The following is a 23,488-nucleotide window of genomic DNA, read 5'->3' as shown; positions in this document are numbered from 1 at the left end:
CAAGTTGATACATACTGCCACACTAGTGTCTGTTATATTCTGCTGCCTTTTCTATTCCCTCCCTATCCCCCCTTCTGTCCCCTCCCCTCCCATAATCTCTCTCTACCCCAGCTACTGTAATTCATTTCTCTCCTTTTTTCCCCTTTCCCCTCACATCCTCTTATATGTAATTTTGTATAACAATGAGGGTATCCTTCCATTTCCATGAAATTTCCCCTTCTCTCTCCCATTCCCTCCCACCTCTTGTCCCTTGTAATTGGTAATCTTCTTTTCATGCTCTTCCAGCCTGCTCTGTTTTGAGTCCCCCTCCTTATATGAAAGAAGACATTCAGCATTTCTTTTCTAGGGATTGGCTAACTTCACTTAGCATAATCTCCTCTAATGCCATCCATTTCCCTGCAAATGCCGTGGTTTTGTTATTTTTTAGTGCTGAGTAATATTCCACTGTGTACAAATGCCACATTTTTTTCATCCATTCATCTGTTGACTGGCATCTAGGTTGGTTCCACATTCTAGCTATTGTGAATTGTGCTGCTATGAGCCTTGATGTAGCTGTATCCCTATAGTATGCTCTTTTTAGGTCTTTGGGAATAGTCCGAGAAGGGGAATAGCTGGGTCGAATGGTGGTTCCATTCCCAGCTTTCCCAGGAATCTCCATAATGCTTTCCAAATTGGCTGCACCAATTTGCAGTCGCACCAGCAATGTACAAGTGTACCTTTTCCCCCACATCCTTGCCAGCACTTGTTGTTGTTTGACTTCCTAATGGCTGCCATTCTTACTGGACTGATTTGGTGTCTTAGAGTGGTTTTAATTTGCATTTCTCTGATTGCTAGAGATGGTGAGCATTTTTTCCGTGTATTTTTTGATTAACTGTATATCCTTCTCTGAGAAGTGTCTGTTCAGGTCCTTGGCCCATTTGTTGATTGGGTTGTTTGCTTTCTTAATGTTTAATTTTTGAGTTGTTTGTATACTCTGGATATTAGGGCTCGGCACATTTGTATTTTTAAGAATTGGCATAATCAATGAAATGTTCCGCACACGTTTGTAGGAAGATTAACATAACACTCCAGTGACAATACAGTAGTAGAAGGATTGATTTGGACTGACAAGTTGTTCAGTGAATGATATATTACCCATAAATTTGAATTCTCATTATCATAAAGAAGCAAGGTGAAAATAAGAATTTAAGAGAGTGTTGGGGATGTGGCTCAAGTAGTAGCTCCTTCACCTAGCATGCGTGAGGCATGGGGTTTGATCCTCAGCACTACCTAAAAAAATAAATAAAATAAAGATGTTGTGTCCACTAAAGGCTAAATAATCAATATTTTTAAAATAGAATGTAAAATAGTCCATAAATGTTATATACAAACTGTGAAAGTAGATTCTTCAACAGATTAATTGTCTACCTCGAACTAGAATCAGTTGCCTACTGATTTGCCTGGATGATGTTCTCAATTCTGGTTTTTTTTTTTTTTTTTTTTTTTTTTTTTCATTCCACTAGGCAAACATCTGCAGGGCTTTCTTGATGGCAACATAGTGATTACTGAGCTCTACCCTATTAGAAATACAACTAGTTTTCAACTCATGAAAGTCTATAAAAGCCACTTTTTTAGAAGTCTCTAAACTTTGGAACTATTCAATGATACTCTATTTTTGCCAGCAATACACAATATATATATTTTTCAATGTAAAGGGCAAGGTATTGAACAGACACTTCACAGAAGAAGCAATACAATCAATCAATAAATACATGAAAAAAATGTTCAACTTCACTAGTAATGAGAGAAATGCAAATCAAAACTACTCTTAAGATTTCATCTCACTTCAGTCAGAATGGCAATCATCAAGAATATCAGCAACAATAAGTGTTGGCGAGGATGAGGGGGGGAAAGGTACACGTATACATTGCTGGTGGCACTGCAAATTGATGCAGCCAGTCTGAAAAGCAGTATGAAAATTCCTCGGAAAACTGGGATCGGAAGCACCCTTTGACCCAGCTATCCCACTCATTGGTTTATAACTAGAGGACTTAAAATCAGTATACTAAAAATTCATTAAATTTCATTTAAATTAATACAATTTAACAAAGTCAATTTAAATAACATTTAATATAGATTAAGTCATTGAATATTAACTATATAATAAAAATATTAATGAAATTAATTTTAATAAAAATCCTCTTAGTGGTTTTAGAAACTACAGGTATCAGAGAAATATTAGCTATATATTCTACTTTTGTCTGCTGTCTCATTTTGCCTAACTTAAGCTAGAAACTTTTGTTTATCTTTTATCTTAATTTACCAAGATGAAAATGGGAAGACAAAACACCCAGTAGCTACACACATCAGCTTTTCCTTTGTTTTTTCTAAATTTTGCCTTAACATTTACATTATTTTATCCAGTATCCAGGTATTATGTTTTTATGTTAAAAGCATATGCCGTTTGATTTCAATCTCTTTTCAAATACATATATCTAAATCCCTGTTGCTTCTGCCATACTCACCAGATGACTGTTATAGTATTTTAATTTAATCCCATCTTGATTTTTGCTTTAATCTAACAATAATTCGGAATTGTTTCTATGGCCCTAATTTCATTGTATATGGAATTGTTTTTTTTTTTTTTTTTTGAGGAGTCAAAATTCTTCTAATTTTAGATGCACAAGGAATTGCAGCGTGTGTGATAACACCTTTTCGGAATTGGCTGGCGTTTTCATTGTGGTCTAGGGCATGGTAAATTTTGGTGGCTGTAGCCTGTGTGTTTGAACATGATATGTAGTTTTGTGTGCATGGTACAACTTCTCGGTATAGCTACTCAGTCAGGCTTCTTAAGTGCATTACACAGCTCTTCTCTATCCCCTCCCTGCTTGTTGGTGGTTCCTTGTTTGGGTTCTGAGAGAGGGATGTTCAGTTTATGCCTTTTATTCTGCAGGGTTTCCCATGTTTTTGCTCTATATACCCCACGCTGTGGTACCCCAGATAACTATCTTATTGTTGTCCTGTGCTCTGTGATCCCTGGTCTGTAATACTGAAAGCATGAAGCAGCCTGTTACCTCTCAGCTTCTGCAAGTGAAGTGTTTTCTTGCACGTTCTATATTTGCTTTTGTCTTTTCAACTTGATCTACTCTTTCATAATCTATTTTTGTGTTCAGTCCTTGAAATTCTCATTCTTATTTTGGATCACTCAGCATTTTCAAATGTCCTCTTCTAATTTCTATGAAGATTTGGTGGTAGAAGGAGAAAGAGAGGTGAAACATGCTCCTTTTCAGCCTTTAAGATTGAACTTCAAATCTTAGTGTAGTTTTGATTTTCACTTCTCTAAGTGCTAGTGATGATGAGCATATTTGCATCTATTTGTTGATTAATTTTATATCATCTTGGGAGAAGTGTCTGTTCAGGTCCGTGGCCCATTTATTGAATGGGTCATATTATTTATTTATTTATTTATTTATTTATTTATGTGTGTGTGTGTGTGTGTGTGTGTGTGTGTGTGTCTATTTAGATTTGTGAGTTCTTTCTATACCCTAGAGATTAGTGCTCTATCTGATGTGTGATGGGGCAAAACTTTTCTCCCAAGATGTAGGATCTCTATTCACCTCCCAGATTGTTTGTTTTGTGGAGAAGAAACTTTTTTAGTTTGCATCTATCTCATTTATTGATACTGGATTTTAATTCTTGTGCTATAGGAGTCTGATTAAGGAATTTTGGGACTAATCCCATATGATTGGAATTAGGGCCTACTTTTTCTTCTGTTACATGCAAGGTCTCTGGTTTTATTCCTAGGTCCTTGATTCATTTGAGTGGAGTTTTGTGCATGGTGAGAGATAGGGATTTAATTGCACCTCCCTCCAGTTAGAATGTCAGCGATTTTTGAAAATGGCAACTATTATGAAGACAACAACAATAAGTGTTGGTGAGGATTTCAGGAAACATGTACACCCCTACACTGTCGGTGGGACTGTAGATTGGTGCAGCCAATATGGAAAGCAGTTTGGAGATTCCCTGGAAATTTGGGAGTAGAACCACCATTTGACCTAGCTATCCCTCTTTTTGGTCTATACCCAAAGGACTTAAAAACTGCAAACTACAGGGACACAGCCACATCAATGTTTATAGCAGCAAAATTCACATTAGCTAAATTGTGGAAACAACTTAGTAGATGAATGCATAAAAAATGTGGCATTTATACACAATTAATATTACTCAGATACTTACCCTCTCGCTCAGTCCAGGAGACGCTAGTGCCCTTCACTACCTCTGTCAGAGCCTGGTTCGGACAGCTGGTGCCTCGGAGAGGACAGGCTGATCCTGCCTGCCTCCCATGTACCCTTTGTCACAGGGAGCGACATTAATGTGAGACCAAATAAAATCCAGTCATAGACATTAATAGAATATCTCAAAAAAGTATTTAATAAAAAGGCTAGCAAATACAGGGTCTTTAATGAAACTTTAATAAAATTTATGAGACAAGGAAACTGAAAGCACAATATTTTCTTAGGAACTTTCCTGTTTGGTGTTATTCTTTACAATATAGAAGCTTTTCCTAAGAATGCAGGGAGTATGAAATTTCTAAGGCTATCTTGCTGTTTTCTCCATTAAACCCCTTGTCTTAAAAAAAAAAAAAAATCTTGAATCTATATTAATCTTTGTGATTTTTCTGAGTACCTGTATAACATATTTTTCTCAAGAATGCAGTGAGGTCGCCGTTTCCAAGAGCTCTTTAATTCTGAAATATAAGAAGTGTGTTTTCAGGCATTGAAACCCAAAGGCTCACCTAGACACGATGGAGTGAGCAGAATATATAAAAATCTCTCATGACAAATCTGAACTCTGCTTTTCCCAACCATGTGAAGTCTACTGGAATAAGATTCCAAGTAATTTGGCAAGTCGAAACCAAATATATAGTTTGATATTCTTCTCAGGAGTAAGCCGTGTGATGTTACAGGAAGGCAGATTTTAGTGCTGCATTTCTGATTGTATCCCCCCAAAAGTTGTTCCATGCATATCATGCAAGAGTGTAACCTCCAAAAAATGAATAAATCAAAAAGAGGAAATTTGACGTAAGAAGGCTGGATAATATTTGCATGTTCGTGTATTTTTACCACACATCATACCTTCTTATTTCTTCCTTGCTCTGATTTGAAGCATATGCTTTCATTTTTCATTTTGGCTTACTATGTTATCACTTAATAATAATTCAGTAAATTTACTTAGAACAAGAAAGTCACCTAATGACTCATGTCTTAGAGATGCTTTCAAATAAAAGTAATTGTGCATTTTGTACCATAGAGTATTCCCAGTGTTTCCTAGAATCGTTGCAACTGACGCTGGAAGCTTTGAAATAGAGCAGAAGGCATAAGGGCTGTGGCTTGTGACCCTTCCCAAAGTATGTAAGATTGATAGACATTGAATGCAGATAAAGAACTATGCATCATTGAATTTTTTCCTGTCACTAAAATGCTAGTAGAGCTCAAGGAATTGTGAGTCTCTTTGTCTACAGTACAGGAAAAATAAGAAATTTAAAGACTTGAGTTCCATACAATTTCTGATAACATACCTTAGGTTCTCAGCTTAAAAACACAAAAAGAGAAATGTCATCATTTTCCATAGCATTTGGAAACTTTTCATAGGTTGGAAACTTTACTATCAGAGCTCATCAGTTCTCAGACATTTATATGTTTTGAATACTTAGCCAATGTGACTTTGGGATGCGTCCTCCAGTTGTTGTTTCAGTGATTTTGTTCATGCCTAACAACTGGTGGCATCTTGATTTTGGTAAAATAATGTAAATGTTAAGGTGAAATTTAGAAATAAGAAAGGAAAAGCTGATATGTGTGTAGCTACTAGGTGTTTTTCTTCCTTTTTTTTTTTTTTTTTTTTTTTTAATTTTTGTAAAGTAAAACAAAAGATAAACCAAAAGGTTCTAGCTTAAGTTAGGTAAAATCAAAGAGGAGAAAAAAGAAGATAATATTGCTAATACTTCACTGCCACCTGTAATTTCCAAAACAACTAAGAGCATTTTTATTAAAATTAACTTTATTGACATTTATATTAAGTTATATAGTCAATATTAAATAATTCAATCTATATTATGTTAAATTTACTTTGTTAAATTGTATTAATTTAAATAAAATTTAATGAATTTTTAAATATAAATCATACTATAATTTAATATAAATGGAATTTATATTAAATTATAAATAAATTTAATATTTAGAATTTAATATAAACAATATCAATTAATAAAATAAATTTAGATCAAACCATAGTATTAAGAAATTTAAATAATACTACTAAGATTAATTTAAATTAGATTAATTTATATTAAATGATAGTATAATTTATATTTTAAAATATATTAAATTTTGTTTAAATTAATTTTAATAAAAAGGTTCTGAATGGTTTTAGAAACTACAGGTGTCGGAGAAGTATGTGCTATGCAATCTGCTTTTTCTCTTCTCTGATTTCACCTACTTAAGCTAGAAACTTTTGATTCATCTTTTACCTTAATTTATCAAAAGGTTGTAACTACTCCTATTTTAAAGCTTTTCATCTTTCAAAAACTGTTGTTAGCTTATTTCTCTCCCCAACTTGTTTTGATCCAATGTTTTATAAAATGTGTTTATAAGAATTATTGTAGAGCCCCCAATAGTATGTAGATAAGCAGTCCAGATATTTAATGATACATTCCTACTAACTAACTTTTCCATTGGCAATGGATCACGTGATCCCACTTTGGGGTTGACTCATAGAAATACTCTTCCTTCTGGACATATTTATCATCTGGAAAACTGAATTAATGTGAAGTGACTTTCGTAGAGAAATGGAAATCGGCAAAATGGATAGGGGTCATAGAATTTGGATTCAAGGCATCTTAGAATTTATCCACTAAGCTTCCTGTTTAGGTCCTCCCCATTGGAATTTTCTCTTGGTAGTTGTACAATGTTATCTTGGATAAACTAAATATTCTCAACGTTTTGCAACACTATATTTGGTTTTCATGTACTCTAAATCGGAGACATCCTTCTTATGGGTTGGGTTTTTCTTGTTTCCTGTAATTACATGTATCGTTTTTATCTTAATGCCATTAAGTGAGGTTGGAACTAGTGGTTCAAGAAGGCTGCTCTGTACAGTTGCTCGCTAAAGTACATCAGAATTGATAACTGGTGATGATTATCTGCTACATTGGAACAAAATTCTATAAACAAAAAGTGCTACAAAAAACAAAACAAATTTTTTTAAAAGTACTATAGCAAAAAATCACAACAACAACAACAACTAAAGAAATAAAATAAAATACCCAGTAGCTATCCACTTACATATACCAGCTGTTTTGCTTTCTCTTTTTGTCTACAAACACATGGTCCCGTAAGTGTTGAACCTCGTTTTCTCTTAGGATTTTTACTTTGGTCTCTTGAAAAATATCAGAATTCAATGTTTGAGCATCTCCCCTCTCTCCAGGCAACTGGGCTTTTAGTTCTTCAATAGTTTTCTGCAAGTTCTTAATTTCCTCCTCTCTTTCTAAAATTAACTGGCTATGCGCAGCATTCATCTGCTCATATTGGTACTTAAATTCATCCATTTCCTCCTCCTGCTCCCGTAAAGACTGAAGTAGTTGCATTTTACGCTGGTTTTGATTTTCAATTATGTTCAGATGGTCTTGAATTTCATCTTCCAGATGATTTTTGACTATATTCAGTTGAGATACCTCCAATTCTAGTTCTGTGATAGCATCAAGAGCTTCAGGCTCAGCCACTGGTACAGCTTGATTGTGCTGTTCCCTAAGTATTTCCAGTTCTACTCGCAGATAGTTGTTTTCTGCTTTCACGAAGGTAAGACTTCTGTCCTTTCTTTCAACGGATTGCCTTAAAGTTTCATTTTCTCTTAAGGCCTGAGAACACTTATCTAAATCCTTTTGTAGTTGTGAACTTTTTTCTTCGAGTTTTTCAATAAAAACTTCTTTCTCATTTATGACTTGTGTCAATCGCTCCTCTTCTTCTATGTAAGATGCCAAAATTTCCTCAGTTTCTTTTTCATCAGCAGTCATTTGCTCAATATTCTTTTTGAGTCCTGCTATTTCAAAGTCCTTCTCTTGATTGAGTTGAAGTGCACATTCGTGTTTCAGCTTTAAGTAAGAGGTCTTCAAATTGTGTGCATTGGAGAGTTCCTCAATAGTCTGCCTGTGATTATTTGCTTCTTCCAACAGTCTTTTTTCTGCCTGGTGCAGTTTGGCTTCAGTCTCTTCTTTGTCTCTTTGGAGAGTCTCCGTGATAGTGTCTCTTTCTTGAGAGATTTGATTGTAAGCAGCAATAGATTCTTCCAACTTACGCCTTACATCGTCACGTGCTAAAATCAACATTTCATTTTCCGTCTTGAGTTCAACAGCAACTTTCCTTAAGTTTTCATTGAGCTGTTCCTCTTGAGAAAGATTTTGCCTTAGGTTGCTCACTTCAGCTTCTCGTTCTTTAAGCATGTCATCCTTCCAGTGACTGTTCGAGTCTTCGTTCAGAGAAGTTGGATACTTACTCTTAAATCCAGACAGCTCCTCTTCAAGTTGTCTAATGTGATCCTTAAGCCCCAGGTTTTCCTGCTGGAGGTTTAAACTATTTTTTTGTGACTGATTTAGCTGATCTACTAAATCTTCTACTTTACCTTCAAGCTTCTGCTTAGTTAAATGCAAATCACTGAGGCTCTGCGCATTCTCAGTTAACTTCTCCTTCTGCACATGCAACTCTTGGGATATGTTCATTTGCTCATCCTCAAGTTGACGAACTCTCTTTTTTTCGTCATCTAGATCTTGTTCCAACTTCTTGATGACAAGGTCTCCTTCATTTTGTTGTTTGGATAGCTCATCTTGTATCAAAATCATGTGCTTTGTAGCTTCCTGATTCTGATGATCCAGTTCTTCTAACTCAGCTATCAGCATTTTCTTCTCCTGGATAGTCTGATTCAGTTCTTCCTCCTTTGCCTTCAAGTGAAGTTTTAAGTCTAGTAATTGTACATTCAAATTCACGTCTGTTGAAGCTCTGCTTTTCATGACTTGATAGTCACAGCTCAATTTTGACAGTGACATCTGAAGTTCCTCTTTTTCTTGACTCAATGATGACTTCTCTTTTTCTAAAGCTTCAACATGCATTTTAAGTTTCAGATTGTCTTCAGCAAGGCGGTTATCCTGGTTTAAACCATTTAGTCTCACGATTTCCTTCTCCGCATCAGCCAGGGCTCGTTGAAGCCTGAACACTTCTTCCACTGCTGAATGCTGAGGAAGGGTTCTTCCCTTTTCTGCCACAGTAGAACTCTGCTCCCAAACTGAAATTTCATGCTGATGATCATCTATGTCTGGACTGTGGTTTGGTTGAAGAGTCTTGATAGTATTTAGTACTTTGCAGATTTCACTCGAGTCAGAATGGTGTGTTCCCTGAGCCTCAGCAATCTGCCTCGAGTGGCCAACTTCAGATTCATGTTTTGCAACTTCAGTTGATAATCTGTTTGTTTCTTGTTGTGATACAATTATGTCACTAAAGTCCGTGTCATCATCACGAAAGGCTGAAGAATGACTACCGATCAGGGAACTGAACGGAGCCGGTGCGGTTGTTGTTGGCACACCACAAGCTCCCGAGCGTACTGATTGAGCAGCTGCCCGTAGTTGGAACATTTGATCTTGCAGTACAGTCTGTCCTGCTTTAAGATGGCTGATCTCTACCTCTTTCTGTTGCAGTTGATCTTGGCAACTTACAGACTGATGGTTTCTGTGTAGCTCTGGCGCTTCATGCTTTTCTTCCAGGTCAGTACAATACTTTTTCGGTCTTTCATTCTCACATCTTAGTGTGGAATCAGTAGTTTCCATTTCCTTTCTCCGACAATGATGTAAAGCTGCTTCTGGGCCTCCTAAGTCATCCAGAAGCATGTCCCTGGTGAGGGTGGAGCTATGGCCGGTGAGGAAAGCCAAGCTGCTCCCCACCTGAGCCAAGAAGTGGCCCAAGCCTGAGCCCAGGCCTCCAAACCAGGCCGACATCGTGGCCACTTCAGCGAGCCATCGGACCAGCTCTGAGAAGCGCGTCCATCACCATCCACTTCTCTGCCCCGAACGTCCTCCGCCGTTGCCGGGGTCAATTATGACCCAAGCGCTCAGAATTCCTCAGAGCGCGGGGTTCCTGGGGCTCCACCAACCACCAATCATCCCTCCCTGCCTGTAAACTCAGAAGCCTGTCCTGCGCTTTGACCAGGGACCTGCAGCCAGTAGCACACTCACCCCCCTGCAGGGCCTCTGCTTCTTCCCTGCACTTGCCTGTCAGCTATTGGCTCACGGGATTGGGCAGGGGTGGCTGGGAGGAGCTAGAGATCCAGGAAAGTGTCCTAGTTTGAGTCCCAAGGCAGTGTGCTGTGGAGCCAGGAAGAATCAATGTTGTAGATGAAATCCAAAGGTAGTTCACTGGACAGTTCCCTCTTGTCTGGGAGAGGTGGGCTTTTTGTCCCATTCAGTTGCATTCAGTTGACGAGGTGAGGTCTCGCTCCACATTAGAGAATGGAATCTATTTAACTAAAAGTCCCCGATTCAAAAGTAAATGTCACCCCATAACACCAGCACAGACACACCCAGAATAAAAGTTGGCCAAGCATCTGGGCATCGTAGCCCAGGCGAGTTAACATATACAATTAACCATCACAAAGTCTTAATCAGTCTCAGAATTCAAATTATAATATGGATTAGATTTCACTAAAGAACCATCTTTACCCTTTCCAAAAGTAAATTTTTGCTGTTAATCTATACATTTTCGAGTTCAGTTGAACATTATTTGGTCCTTGTTAATTCTGATTGAAGTTTATTTAAGTGCTCAAAAATTCCGCTTAAATTTCACTTAAGAAAATTTGTTTTAGAGCCAATGGGTTGATGTCCACTTAACCTATTGTTGTTTATCAGTGCCAAATATAATCCAGGTTTCAAGAGTCCAGAGTGAAATAAAAAGTTGAGAAATTTTCTACTATGGAGTAACAATCCTAAATGTAATTCCCATACCTCTGAGGATCAGAAGGAGTTAAGATAAGGCCCTGCTTTCCAAGGTGTTTAAATTCCAACAAGTTAATGAGGAGGCAGTTTTGTAGAGTTGGGGACAAAGCAAAGAGATGAAGCACGTGGGCTGTAACAGACATACCCATTGGGACCAGAGCAATTTTGGAGCTAAACTGACAGAGCGCATTTATAAGACCTCTCTCACAAGCATGAGTTGAACAGTAAATGACAACATAGTGTGTAGTTCTCACCTGATGGCTGGTGCAGAGAAAGTGGCCAACAAACAGAGCCTGCTGCCACTTTGTTCCTATTTGCTTTTTGTTTTGTTTAGGATCATTTTCCTTATTACCCTTTAGAAGGGGTTTGGGTTTGCTCCCATTACTCTCTTCCCAGAGCCCATTTTCAGGAGACTCTTTTCCTTGAGCTGTTCTTTCTCTATGTCTGTTCAGGAAACAAAACCTCAAGGTGGCAGAAATAAAATTTTAAAAAAGGAAGAATTTTTGGAAAATTAATGGTTAAGTAGATCCTAAGGATTATATGAATCACCTCATAATGTCTCTTGCCTTCAAGATAGAGCAAGTAGACATAATTACTCCGATTGCTATCAGAAACTAGTGACTGCATTTGTGTCCTGGGCTAGAAAAGGAAATCTTCTTGGTCCTTCTTATTCATCTCCAAATCTGAGAGAGAAGTCAGGCCTGTGTTAGTCAGTCTCTCCTCATAAAAGACTAATATAAAAATTTAAGCCCCTTTTAGCATCTGCTGAAGTGAGAATCCACGCTGTACCCCAGCTGTGTCTACTGTTGAAGAAGGCGTCAACAATACCAAGTGTCCTTTTCTCCCTTTAGACCATTCCTCCTGTGTGTGTGTGTGTGTGTGTTTGAGTGTGTGTGTGTGTGTGTGTGTGTGTGTGTGTGTGTGTGTGAGAAGACTTTTTCATCACTTTGACAACATACCTGAGAAAATTAAATGAGTAAATATTTATTTTGGTTCAATTTCAGGCTCCATTGCTGTGGCCTGAAGTGAGGCAGATTACCATGGCAGAGAGCCTGGCTTCAAAACAGAGCTTCTCAACTCATGGAGATCAGGGAAATGGTGAGGGGAAGAGAGGACTGAGGAATATGATGTACCCGTCCAGGGAATCAACTCGAATGGCCTACCCTCCAACTAGGCCCTACCGCCCCCACAGTTTTGACCAACTCCCAATAGTCCTGTCCAATCATGAACCCATCAGTGGATTGATCCACAGATGAGGTTAGAGCTCAGGATTCAATTCACCTTTCTGTAGAGTCCGTTCTGAATGCTGGTAGATTGGGGTCCAAGCTTTCAACACATGACCTTTGGGCAACATTCCAGATCCAAATTATAGCAGGGTGCCTCCTTCTCTTTAGGTGTTCTGTGTTTGTTTATTGTTTTCAATCACAAATAATGATCCTTTTTCAGTGTAAGACCTATCACATTTGGCTTGAATGTGGTTCCAGTGGTGGTTGCTCCTCCTGCTGAAAGGCATTTCTGATCACTCAGATTCAGTCTTCTGGCATGGTTCGCTCTGACCACAGCTGTTTGTCATTTTATATTTCTATCTGAGAGAGAAACCTACCTACTGTATTCGAAACTGACCATCCAAATGAAAGCATTTCTCTTCTTCCAAATATGTTTGGAATGTTCCTGGAAGCTATGGGGGATATGGAGGGAAAACCCCGGCTCATTCGCGAGCACATGTGACAGAAAGCATCCAATAATCATAAGGGTATCCTTATACATATATTCAGTGCCCCAAAAGCACAAGGTATTGTGATAGATATTGTGAACAACATAAAGCTGTGTTATATACATTTCCTGCTGTGAAGTGCAATTGAATACAGTCAATCAGTGGAGAAGATGTTCCATAGAGTGATCCTTGAATTATAATGCAAGGCCAGCCATTGACGACTGTGGTGGTGAGGATCTCATATGGGGCAAAAGACTGAGTAAGAAAGAATAAGCCAGAAGTAGAGAGCCCTGAATAATGTGGCTTTGTTAAAACACAGTTGAAGGTTAAAGTAATGAAAGCTTTTTGAGTCTATAAACATAGGGTGATAAATTCTATGCAAGACATTAAGTTGGTACTTCTTTTAATACCTCATAATTCATTCAAACATTTTCTTATAGATTTCAGTAGAATTTTTAAATCTCTTCAATATGGGCCTCGTCTCTTCTTGTTTCTTTTTTTAAATGTTTATTGGTTGCTCAAAACATTACAACGATCTTGACATATCATATTTCATACATTTGATTCAAGTGGGGTATGAATTCTTACTTTTACCACGTGTACAGTTTGCAGGATCACATTGGTTATACGTCCAAGTTGATACATACTGCCACACTAGTGTCTGTTATATTCTGCTGCCTTTTCTATTCCCTCCCTATCCCCCCTTCTGTCCCCTCCCCTCCCATAATCTCTCTCTACCCCAGCTACTGTAATTCATTTCTCTCCTTTTTTCCCCTTTCCCCTCACATCCTCTTATATGTAATTTTGTATAACAATGAGGGTATCCTTCCATTTCCATGAAATTTCCCCTTCTCTCTCCCATTCCCTCCCACCTCTTGTCCCTTGTAATTGGTAATCTTCTTTTCATGCTCTTCCAGCCTGCTCTGTTTTGAGTCCCCCTCCTTATATGAAAGAAGACATTCAGCATTTCTTTTCTAGGGATTGGCTAACTTCACTTAGCATAATCTCCTCTAATGCCATCCATTTCCCTGCAAATGCCGTGGTTTTGTTATTTTTTAGTGCTGAGTAATATTCCACTGTGTACAAATGCCACATTTTTTTCATCCATTCATCTGTTGACTGGCATCTAGGTTGGTTCCACATTCTAGCTATTGTGAATTGTGCTGCTATGAGCCTTGATGTAGCTGTATCCCTATAGTATGCTCTTTTTAGGTCTTTGGGAATAGTCCGAGAAGGGGAATAGCTGGGTCGAATGGTGGTTCCATTCCCAGCTTTCCCAGGAATCTCCATAATGCTTTCCAAATTGGCTGCACCAATTTGCAGTCGCACCAGCAATGTACAAGTGTACCTTTTCCCCCACATCCTTGCCAGCACTTGTTGTTGTTTGACTTCCTAATGGCTGCCATTCTTACTGGACTGATTTGGTGTCTTAGAGTGGTTTTAATTTGCATTTCTCTGATTGCTAGAGATGGTGAGCATTTTTTCCGTGTATTTTTTGATTAACTGTATATCCTTCTCTGAGAAGTGTCTGTTCAGGTCCTTGGCCCATTTGTTGATTGGGTTGTTTGCTTTCTTAATGTTTAATTTTTGAGTTGTTTGTATACTCTGGATATTAGGGCTCGGCACATTTGTATTTTTAAGAATTGGCATAATCAATGAAATGTTCCGCACACGTTTGTAGGAAGATTAACATAACACTCCAGTGACAATACAGTAGTAGAAGGATTGATTTGGACTGACAAGTTGTTCAGTGAATGATATATTACCCATAAATTTGAATTCTCATTATCATAAAGAAGCAAGGTGAAAATAAGAATTTAAGAGAGTGTTGGGGATGTGGCTCAAGTAGTAGCTCCTTCACCTAGCATGCGTGAGGCATGGGGTTTGATCCTCAGCACTACCTAAAAAAATAAATAAAATAAAGATGTTGTGTCCACTAAAGGCTAAATAATCAATATTTTTAAAATAGAATGTAAAATAGTCCATAAATGTTATATACAAACTGTGAAAGTAGATTCTTCAACAGATTAATTGTCTACCTCGAACTAGAATCAGTTGCCTACTGATTTGCCTGGATGATGTTCTCAATTCTGGTTTTTTTTTTTTTTTTTTTTTTTTTTTTCATTCCACTAGGCAAACATCTGCAGGGCTTTCTTGATGGCAACATAGTGATTACTGAGCTCTACCCTATTAGAAATACAACTAGTTTTCAACTCATGAAAGTCTATAAAAGCCACTTTTTTAGAAGTCTCTAAACTTTGGAACTATTCAATGATACTCTATTTTTGCCAGCAATACACAATATATATATTTTTCAATGTAAAGGGCAAGGTATTGAACAGACACTTCACAGAAGAAGCAATACAATCAATCAATAAATACATGAAAAAAATGTTCAACTTCACTAGTAATGAGAGAAATGCAAATCAAAACTACTCTTAAGATTTCATCTCACTTCAGTCAGAATGGCAATCATCAAGAATATCAGCAACAATAAGTGTTGGCGAGGATGAGGGGGGGAAAGGTACACGTATACATTGCTGGTGGCACTGCAAATTGATGCAGCCAGTCTGAAAAGCAGTATGAAAATTCCTCGGAAAACTGGGATCGGAAGCACCCTTTGACCCAGCTATCCCACTCATTGGTTTATAACTAGAGGACTTAAAATCAGTATACTAAAAATTCATTAAATTTCATTTAAATTAATACAATTTAACAAAGTCAATTTAAATAACATTTAATATAGATTAAGTCATTGAATATTAACTATATAATAAAAATATTAATGAAATTAATTTTAATAAAAATCCTCTTAGTGGTTTTAGAAACTACAGGTATCAGAGAAATATTAGCTATATATTCTACTTTTGTCTGCTGTCTCATTTTGCCTAACTTAAGCTAGAAACTTTTGTTTATCTTTTATCTTAATTTACCAAGATGAAAATGGGAAGACAAAACACCCAGTAGCTACACACATCAGCTTTTCCTTTGTTTTTTCTAAATTTTGCCTTAACATTTACATTATTTTATCCAGTATCCAGGTATTATGTTTTTATGTTAAAAGCATATGCCGTTTGATTTCAATCTCTTTTCAAATACATATATCTAAATCCCTGTTGCTTCTGCCATACTCACCAGATGACTGTTATAGTATTTTAATTTAATCCCATCTTGATTTTTGCTTTAATCTAACAATAATTCGGAATTGTTTCTATGGCCCTAATTTCATTGTATATGGAATTGTTTTTTTTTTTTTTTTTTGAGGAGTCAAAATTCTTCTAATTTTAGATGCACAAGGAATTGCAGCGTGTGTGATAACACCTTTTCGGAATTGGCTGGCGTTTTCATTGTGGTCTAGGGCATGGTAAATTTTGGTGGCTGTAGCCTGTGTGTTTGAACATGATATGTAGTTTTGTGTGCATGGTACAACTTCTCGGTATAGCTACTCAGTCAGGCTTCTTAAGTGCATTACACAGCTCTTCTCTATCCCCTCCCTGCTTGTTGGTGGTTCCTTGTTTGGGTTCTGAGAGAGGGATGTTCAGTTTATGCCTTTTATTCTGCAGGGTTTCCCATGTTTTTGCTCTATATACCCCACGCTGTGGTACCCCAGATAACTATCTTATTGTTGTCCTGTGCTCTGTGATCCCTGGTCTGTAATACTGAAAGCATGAAGCAGCCTGTTACCTCTCAGCTTCTGCAAGTGAAGTGTTTTCTTGCACGTTCTATATTTGCTTTTGTCTTTTCAACTTGATCTACTCTTTCATAATCTATTTTTGTGTTCAGTCCTTGAAATTCTCATTCTTATTTTGGATCACTCAGCATTTTCAAATGTCCTCTTCTAATTTCTATGAAGATTTGGTGGTAGAAGGAGAAAGAGAGGTGAAACATGCTCCTTTTCAGCCTTTAAGATTGAACTTCAAATCTTAGTGTAGTTTTGATTTTCACTTCTCTAAGTGCTAGTGATGATGAGCATATTTGCATCTATTTGTTGATTAATTTTATATCATCTTGGGAGAAGTGTCTGTTCAGGTCCGTGGCCCATTTATTGAATGGGTCATATTATTTATTTATTTATTTATTTATTTATTTATGTGTGTGTGTGTGTGTGTGTGTGTGTGTGTGTGTGTCTATTTAGATTTGTGAGTTCTTTCTATACCCTAGAGATTAGTGCTCTATCTGATGTGTGATGGGGCAAAACTTTTCTCCCAAGATGTAGGATCTCTATTCACCTCCCAGATTGTTTGTTTTGTGGAGAAGAAACTTTTTTAGTTTGCATCTATCTCATTTATTGATACTGGATTTTAATTCTTGTGCTATAGGAGTCTGATTAAGGAATTTTGGGACTAATCCCATATGATTGGAATTAGGGCCTACTTTTTCTTCTGTTACATGCAAGGTCTCTGGTTTTATTCCTAGGTCCTTGATTCATTTGAGTGGAGTTTTGTGCATGGTGAGAGATAGGGATTTAATTGCACCTCCCTCCAGTTAGAATGTCAGCGATTTTTGAAAATGGCAACTATTATGAAGACAACAACAATAAGTGTTGGTGAGGATTTCAGGAAACATGTACACCCCTACACTGTCGGTGGGACTGTAGATTGGTGCAGCCAATATGGAAAGCAGTTTGGAGATTCCCTGGAAATTTGGGAGTAGAACCACCATTTGACCTAGCTATCCCTCTTTTTGGTCTATACCCAAAGGACTTAAAAACTGCAAACTACAGGGACACAGCCACATCAATGTTTATAGCAGCAAAATTCACATTAGCTAAATTGTGGAAACAACTTAGTAGATGAATGCATAAAAAATGTGGCATTTATACACAATTAATATTACTCAGATACTTACCCTCTCGCTCAGTCCAGGAGACGCTAGTGCCCTTCACTACCTCTGTCAGAGCCTGGTTCGGACAGCTGGTGCCTCGGAGAGGACAGGCTGATCCTGCCTGCCTCCCATGTACCCTTTGTCACAGGGAGCGACATTAATGTGAGACCAAATAAAATCCAGTCATAGACATTAATAGAATATCTCAAAAAAGTATTTAATAAAAAGGCTAGCAAATACAGGGTCTTTAATGAAACTTTAATAAAATTTATGAGACAAGGAAACTGAAAGCACAATATTTTCTTAGGAACTTTCCTGTTTGGTGTTATTCTTTACAATATAGAAGCTTTTCCTAAGAATGCAGGGAGTATGAAATTTCTAAGGCTATCTTGCTGTTTTCTCCATTAAACCCCTTGTCTTAAAAAAAAAAAAAAATCTTGAATCTATATTAATCTTTGTGATTTTTCTGAGTACCTGTATAACATATTTTTCTCAAGAATGCAGTGAGGTCGCCGTTTCCAAGAGCTCTTTAATTCTGAAATATAAGAAGTGTGTTTTCAGGCATTGAAACCCAAAGGCTCACCTAGACACGATGGAGTGAGCAGAATATATAAAAATCTCTCATGACAAATCTGAACTCTGCTTTTCCCAACCATGTGAAGTCTACTGGAATAAGATTCCAAGTAATTTGGCAAGTCGAAACCAAATATATAGTTTGATATTCTTCTCAGGAGTAAGCCGTGTGATGTTACAGGAAGGCAGATTTTAGTGCTGCATTTCTGATTGTATCCCCCCAAAAGTTGTTCCATGCATATCATGCAAGAGTGTAACCTCCAAAAAATGAATAAATCAAAAAGAGGAAATTTGACGTAAGAAGGCTGGATAATATTTGCATGTTCGTGTATTTTTACCACACATCATACCTTCTTATTTCTTCCTTGCTCTGATTTGAAGCATATGCTTTCATTTTTCATTTTGGCTTACTATGTTATCACTTAATAATAATTCAGTAAATTTACTTAGAACAAGAAAGTCACCTAATGACTCATGTCTTAGAGATGCTTTCAAATAAAAGTAATTGTGCATTTTGTACCATAGAGTATTCCCAGTGTTTCCTAGAATCGTTGCAACTGACGCTGGAAGCTTTGAAATAGAGCAGAAGGCATAAGGGCTGTGGCTTGTGACCCTTCCCAAAGTATGTAAGATTGATAGACATTGAATGCAGATAAAGAACTATGCATCATTGAATTTTTTCCTGTCACTAAAATGCTAGTAGAGCTCAAGGAATTGTGAGTCTCTTTGTCTACAGTACAGGAAAAATAAGAAATTTAAAGACTTGAGTTCCATACAATTTCTGATAACATACCTTAGGTTCTCAGCTTAAAAACACAAAAAGAGAAATGTCATCATTTTCCATAGCATTTGGAAACTTTTCATAGGTTGGAAACTTTACTATCAGAGCTCATCAGTTCTCAGACATTTATATGTTTTGAATACTTAGCCAATGTGACTTTGGGATGCGTCCTCCAGTTGTTGTTTCAGTGATTTTGTTCATGCCTAACAACTGGTGGCATCTTGATTTTGGTAAAATAATGTAAATGTTAAGGTGAAATTTAGAAATAAGAAAGGAAAAGCTGATATGTGTGTAGCTACTAGGTGTTTTTCTTCCTTTTTTTTTTTTTTTTTTTTTTTTTAATTTTTGTAAAGTAAAACAAAAGATAAACCAAAAGGTTCTAGCTTAAGTTAGGTAAAATCAAAGAGGAGAAAAAAGAAGATAATATTGCTAATACTTCACTGCCACCTGTAATTTCCAAAACAACTAAGAGCATTTTTATTAAAATTAACTTTATTGACATTTATATTAAGTTATATAGTCAATATTAAATAATTCAATCTATATTATGTTAAATTTACTTTGTTAAATTGTATTAATTTAAATAAAATTTAATGAATTTTTAAATATAAATCATACTATAATTTAATATAAATGGAATTTATATTAAATTATAAATAAATTTAATATTTAGAATTTAATATAAACAATATCAATTAATAAAATAAATTTAGATCAAACCATAGTATTAAGAAATTTAAATAATACTACTAAGATTAATTTAAATTAGATTAATTTATATTAAATGATAGTATAATTTATATTTTAAAATATATTAAATTTTGTTTAAATTAATTTTAATAAAAAGGTTCTGAATGGTTTTAGAAACTACAGGTGTCGGAGAAGTATGTGCTATGCAATCTGCTTTTTCTCTTCTCTGATTTCACCTACTTAAGCTAGAAACTTTTGATTCATCTTTTACCTTAATTTATCAAAAGGTTGTAACTACTCCTATTTTAAAGCTTTTCATCTTTCAAAAACTGTTGTTAGCTTATTTCTCTCCCCAACTTGTTTTGATCCAATGTTTTATAAAATGTGTTTATAAGAATTATTGTAGAGCCCCCAATAGTATGTAGATAAGCAGTCCAGATATTTAATGATACATTCCTACTAACTAACTTTTCCATTGGCAATGGATCACGTGATCCCACTTTGGGGTTGACTCATAGAAATACTCTTCCTTCTGGACATATTTATCATCTGGAAAACTGAATTAATGTGAAGTGACTTTCGTAGAGAAATGGAAATCGGCAAAATGGATAGGGGTCATAGAATTTGGATTCAAGGCATCTTAGAATTTATCCACTAAGCTTCCTGTTTAGGTCCTCCCCATTGGAATTTTCTCTTGGTAGTTGTACAATGTTATCTTGGATAAACTAAATATTCTCAACGTTTTGCAACACTATATTTGGTTTTCATGTACTCTAAATCGGAGACATCCTTCTTATGGGTTGGGTTTTTCTTGTTTCCTGTAATTACATGTATCGTTTTTATCTTAATGCCATTAAGTGAGGTTGGAACTAGTGGTTCAAGAAGGCTGCTCTGTACAGTTGCTCGCTAAAGTACATCAGAATTGATAACTGGTGATGATTATCTGCTACATTGGAACAAAATTCTATAAACAAAAAGTGCTACAAAAAACAAAACAAATTTTTTTAAAAGTACTATAGCAAAAAATCACAACAACAACAACAACTAAAGAAATAAAATAAAATACCCAGTAGCTATCCACTTACATATACCAGCTGTTTTGCTTTCTCTTTTTGTCTACAAACACATGGTCCCGTAAGTGTTGAACCTCGTTTTCTCTTAGGATTTTTACTTTGGTCTCTTGAAAAATATCAGAATTCAATGTTTGAGCATCTCCCCTCTCTCCAGGCAACTGGGCTTTTAGTTCTTCAATAGTTTTCTGCAAGTTCTTAATTTCCTCCTCTCTTTCTAAAATTAACTGGCTATGCGCAGCATTCATCTGCTCATATTGGTACTTAAATTCATCCATTTCCTCCTCCTGCTCCCGTAAAGACTGAAGTAGTTGCATTTTACGCTGGTTTTGATTTTCAATTATGTTCAGATGGTCTTGAATTTCATCTTCCAGATGATTTTTGACTATATTCAGTTGAGATACCTCCAATTCTAGTTCTGTGATAGCATCAAGAGCTTCAGGCTCAGCCACTGGTACAGCTTGATTGTGCTGTTCCCTAAGTATTTCCAGTTCTACTCGCAGATAGTTGTTTTCTGCTTTCACGAAGGTAAGACTTCTGTCCTTTCTTTCAACGGATTGCCTTAAAGTTTCATTTTCTCTTAAGGCCTGAGAACACTTATCTAAATCCTTTTGTAGTTGTGAACTTTTTTCTTCGAGTTTTTCAATAAAAACTTCTTTCTCATTTATGACTTGTGTCAATCGCTCCTCTTCTTCTATGTAAGATGCCAAAATTTCCTCAGTTTCTTTTTCATCAGCAGTCATTTGCTCAATATTCTTTTTGAGTCCTGCTATTTCAAAGTCCTTCTCTTGATTGAGTTGAAGTGCACATTCGTGTTTCAGCTTTAAGTAAGAGGTCTTCAAATTGTGTGCATTGGAGAGTTCCTCAATAGTCTGCCTGTGATTATTTGCTTCTTCCAACAGTCTTTTTTCTGCCTGGTGCAGTTTGGCTTCAGTCTCTTCTTTGTCTCTTTGGAGAGTCTCCGTGATAGTGTCTCTTTCTTGAGAGATTTGATTGTAAGCAGCAATAGATTCTTCCAACTTACGCCTTACATCGTCACGTGCTAAAATCAACATTTCATTTTCCGTCTTGAGTTCAACAGCAACTTTCCTTAAGTTTTCATTGAGCTGTTCCTCTTGAGAAAGATTTTGCCTTAGGTTGCTCACTTCAGCTTCTCGTTCTTTAAGCATGTCATCCTTCCAGTGACTGTTCGAGTCTTCGTTCAGAGAAGTTGGATACTTACTCTTAAATCCAGACAGCTCCTCTTCAAGTTGTCTAATGTGATCCTTAAGCCCCAGGTTTTCCTGCTGGAGGTTTAAACTATTTTTTTGTGACTGATTTAGCTGATCTACTAAATCTTCTACTTTACCTTCAAGCTTCTGCTTAGTTAAATGCAAATCACTGAGGCTCTGCGCATTCTCAGTTAACTTCTCCTTCTGCACATGCAACTCTTGGGATATGTTCATTTGCTCATCCTCAAGTTGACGAACTCTCTTTTTTTCGTCATCTAGATCTTGTTCCAACTTCTTGATGACAAGGTCTCCTTCATTTTGTTGTTTGGATAGCTCATCTTGTATCAAAATCATGTGCTTTGTAGCTTCCTGATTCTGATGATCCAGTTCTTCTAACTCAGCTATCAGCATTTTCTTCTCCTGGATAGTCTGATTCAGTTCTTCCTCCTTTGCCTTCAAGTGAAGTTTTAAGTCTAGTAATTGTACATTCAAATTCACGTCTGTTGAAGCTCTGCTTTTCATGACTTGATAGTCACAGCTCAATTTTGACAGTGACATCTGAAGTTCCTCTTTTTCTTGACTCAATGATGACTTCTCTTTTTCTAAAGCTTCAACATGCATTTTAAGTTTCAGATTGTCTTCAGCAAGGCGGTTATCCTGGTTTAAACCATTTAGTCTCACGATTTCCTTCTCCGCATCAGCCAGGGCTCGTTGAAGCCTGAACACTTCTTCCACTGCTGAATGCTGAGGAAGGGTTCTTCCCTTTTCTGCCACAGTAGAACTCTGCTCCCAAACTGAAATTTCATGCTGATGATCATCTATGTCTGGACTGTGGTTTGGTTGAAGAGTCTTGATAGTATTTAGTACTTTGCAGATTTCACTCGAGTCAGAATGGTGTGTTCCCTGAGCCTCAGCAATCTGCCTCGAGTGGCCAACTTCAGATTCATGTTTTGCAACTTCAGTTGATAATCTGTTTGTTTCTTGTTGTGATACAATTATGTCACTAAAGTCCGTGTCATCATCACGAAAGGCTGAAGAATGACTACCGATCAGGGAACTGAACGGAGCCGGTGCGGTTGTTGTTGGCACACCACAAGCTCCCGAGCGTACTGATTGAGCAGCTGCCCGTAGTTGGAACATTTGATCTTGCAGTACAGTCTGTCCTGCTTTAAGATGGCTGATCTCTACCTCTTTCTGTTGCAGTTGATCTTGGCAACTTACAGACTGATGGTTTCTGTGTAGCTCTGGCGCTTCATGCTTTTCTTCCAGGTCAGTACAATACTTTTTCGGTCTTTCATTCTCACATCTTAGTGTGGAATCAGTAGTTTCCATTTCCTTTCTCCGACAATGATGTAAAGCTGCTTCTGGGCCTCCTAAGTCATCCAGAAGCATGTCCCTGGTGAGGGTGGAGCTATGGCCGGTGAGGAAAGCCAAGCTGCTCCCCACCTGAGCCAAGAAGTGGCCCAAGCCTGAGCCCAGGCCTCCAAACCAGGCCGACATCGTGGCCACTTCAGCGAGCCATCGGACCAGCTCTGAGAAGCGCGTCCATCACCATCCACTTCTCTGCCCCGAACGTCCTCCGCCGTTGCCGGGGTCAATTATGACCCAAGCGCTCAG

At 37.1% G+C, this 23,488-nt stretch overlaps 1 protein-coding gene across 21 annotated transcripts in view; it reads left to right on the top strand.

Moving 5' to 3' along the window:
- LOC144366055 (heat shock factor protein 2-like) overlaps positions 1 to 23,488 on the top strand; it is an 85,152-nt gene that overhangs the window by 48,661 nt on the left and 13,003 nt on the right. For 9 of the 21 annotated variants that reach the window (XR_013424907.1, XR_013424906.1, XM_078019284.1 and 6 more), the window contains 3 exons: positions 9,719 to 9,784; positions 12,013 to 12,265; positions 23,075 to 23,140. The exons of 4 other annotated variants lie outside the window; for them this stretch is intronic. Coding sequence is in view for 1 of the 17 variants with exons in the window: in XM_078019301.1 (XP_077875427.1) it covers positions 9,719 to 9,784; positions 23,075 to 23,140 (132 nt within the window). In the remaining 16 variants the exon portion in view is untranslated. The remainder of the gene's footprint in view (positions 1 to 9,718; positions 9,785 to 12,012; positions 12,266 to 23,074; positions 23,141 to 23,488) is intronic. 8 more of the 21 variants (XM_078019301.1, XM_078019285.1, XM_078019286.1 and 5 more) reach the window with 3 other exon arrangements.

The sequence above is a fragment of the Ictidomys tridecemlineatus genome, chromosome 8 (genome assembly GCF_052094955.1).
Source record: "Ictidomys tridecemlineatus isolate mIctTri1 chromosome 8, mIctTri1.hap1, whole genome shotgun sequence".
Classification (NCBI taxonomy): Eukaryota; Metazoa; Chordata; class Mammalia; order Rodentia; family Sciuridae; genus Ictidomys; species Ictidomys tridecemlineatus.
This window is presented reverse-complemented; position numbering and strand designations above follow the sequence as displayed.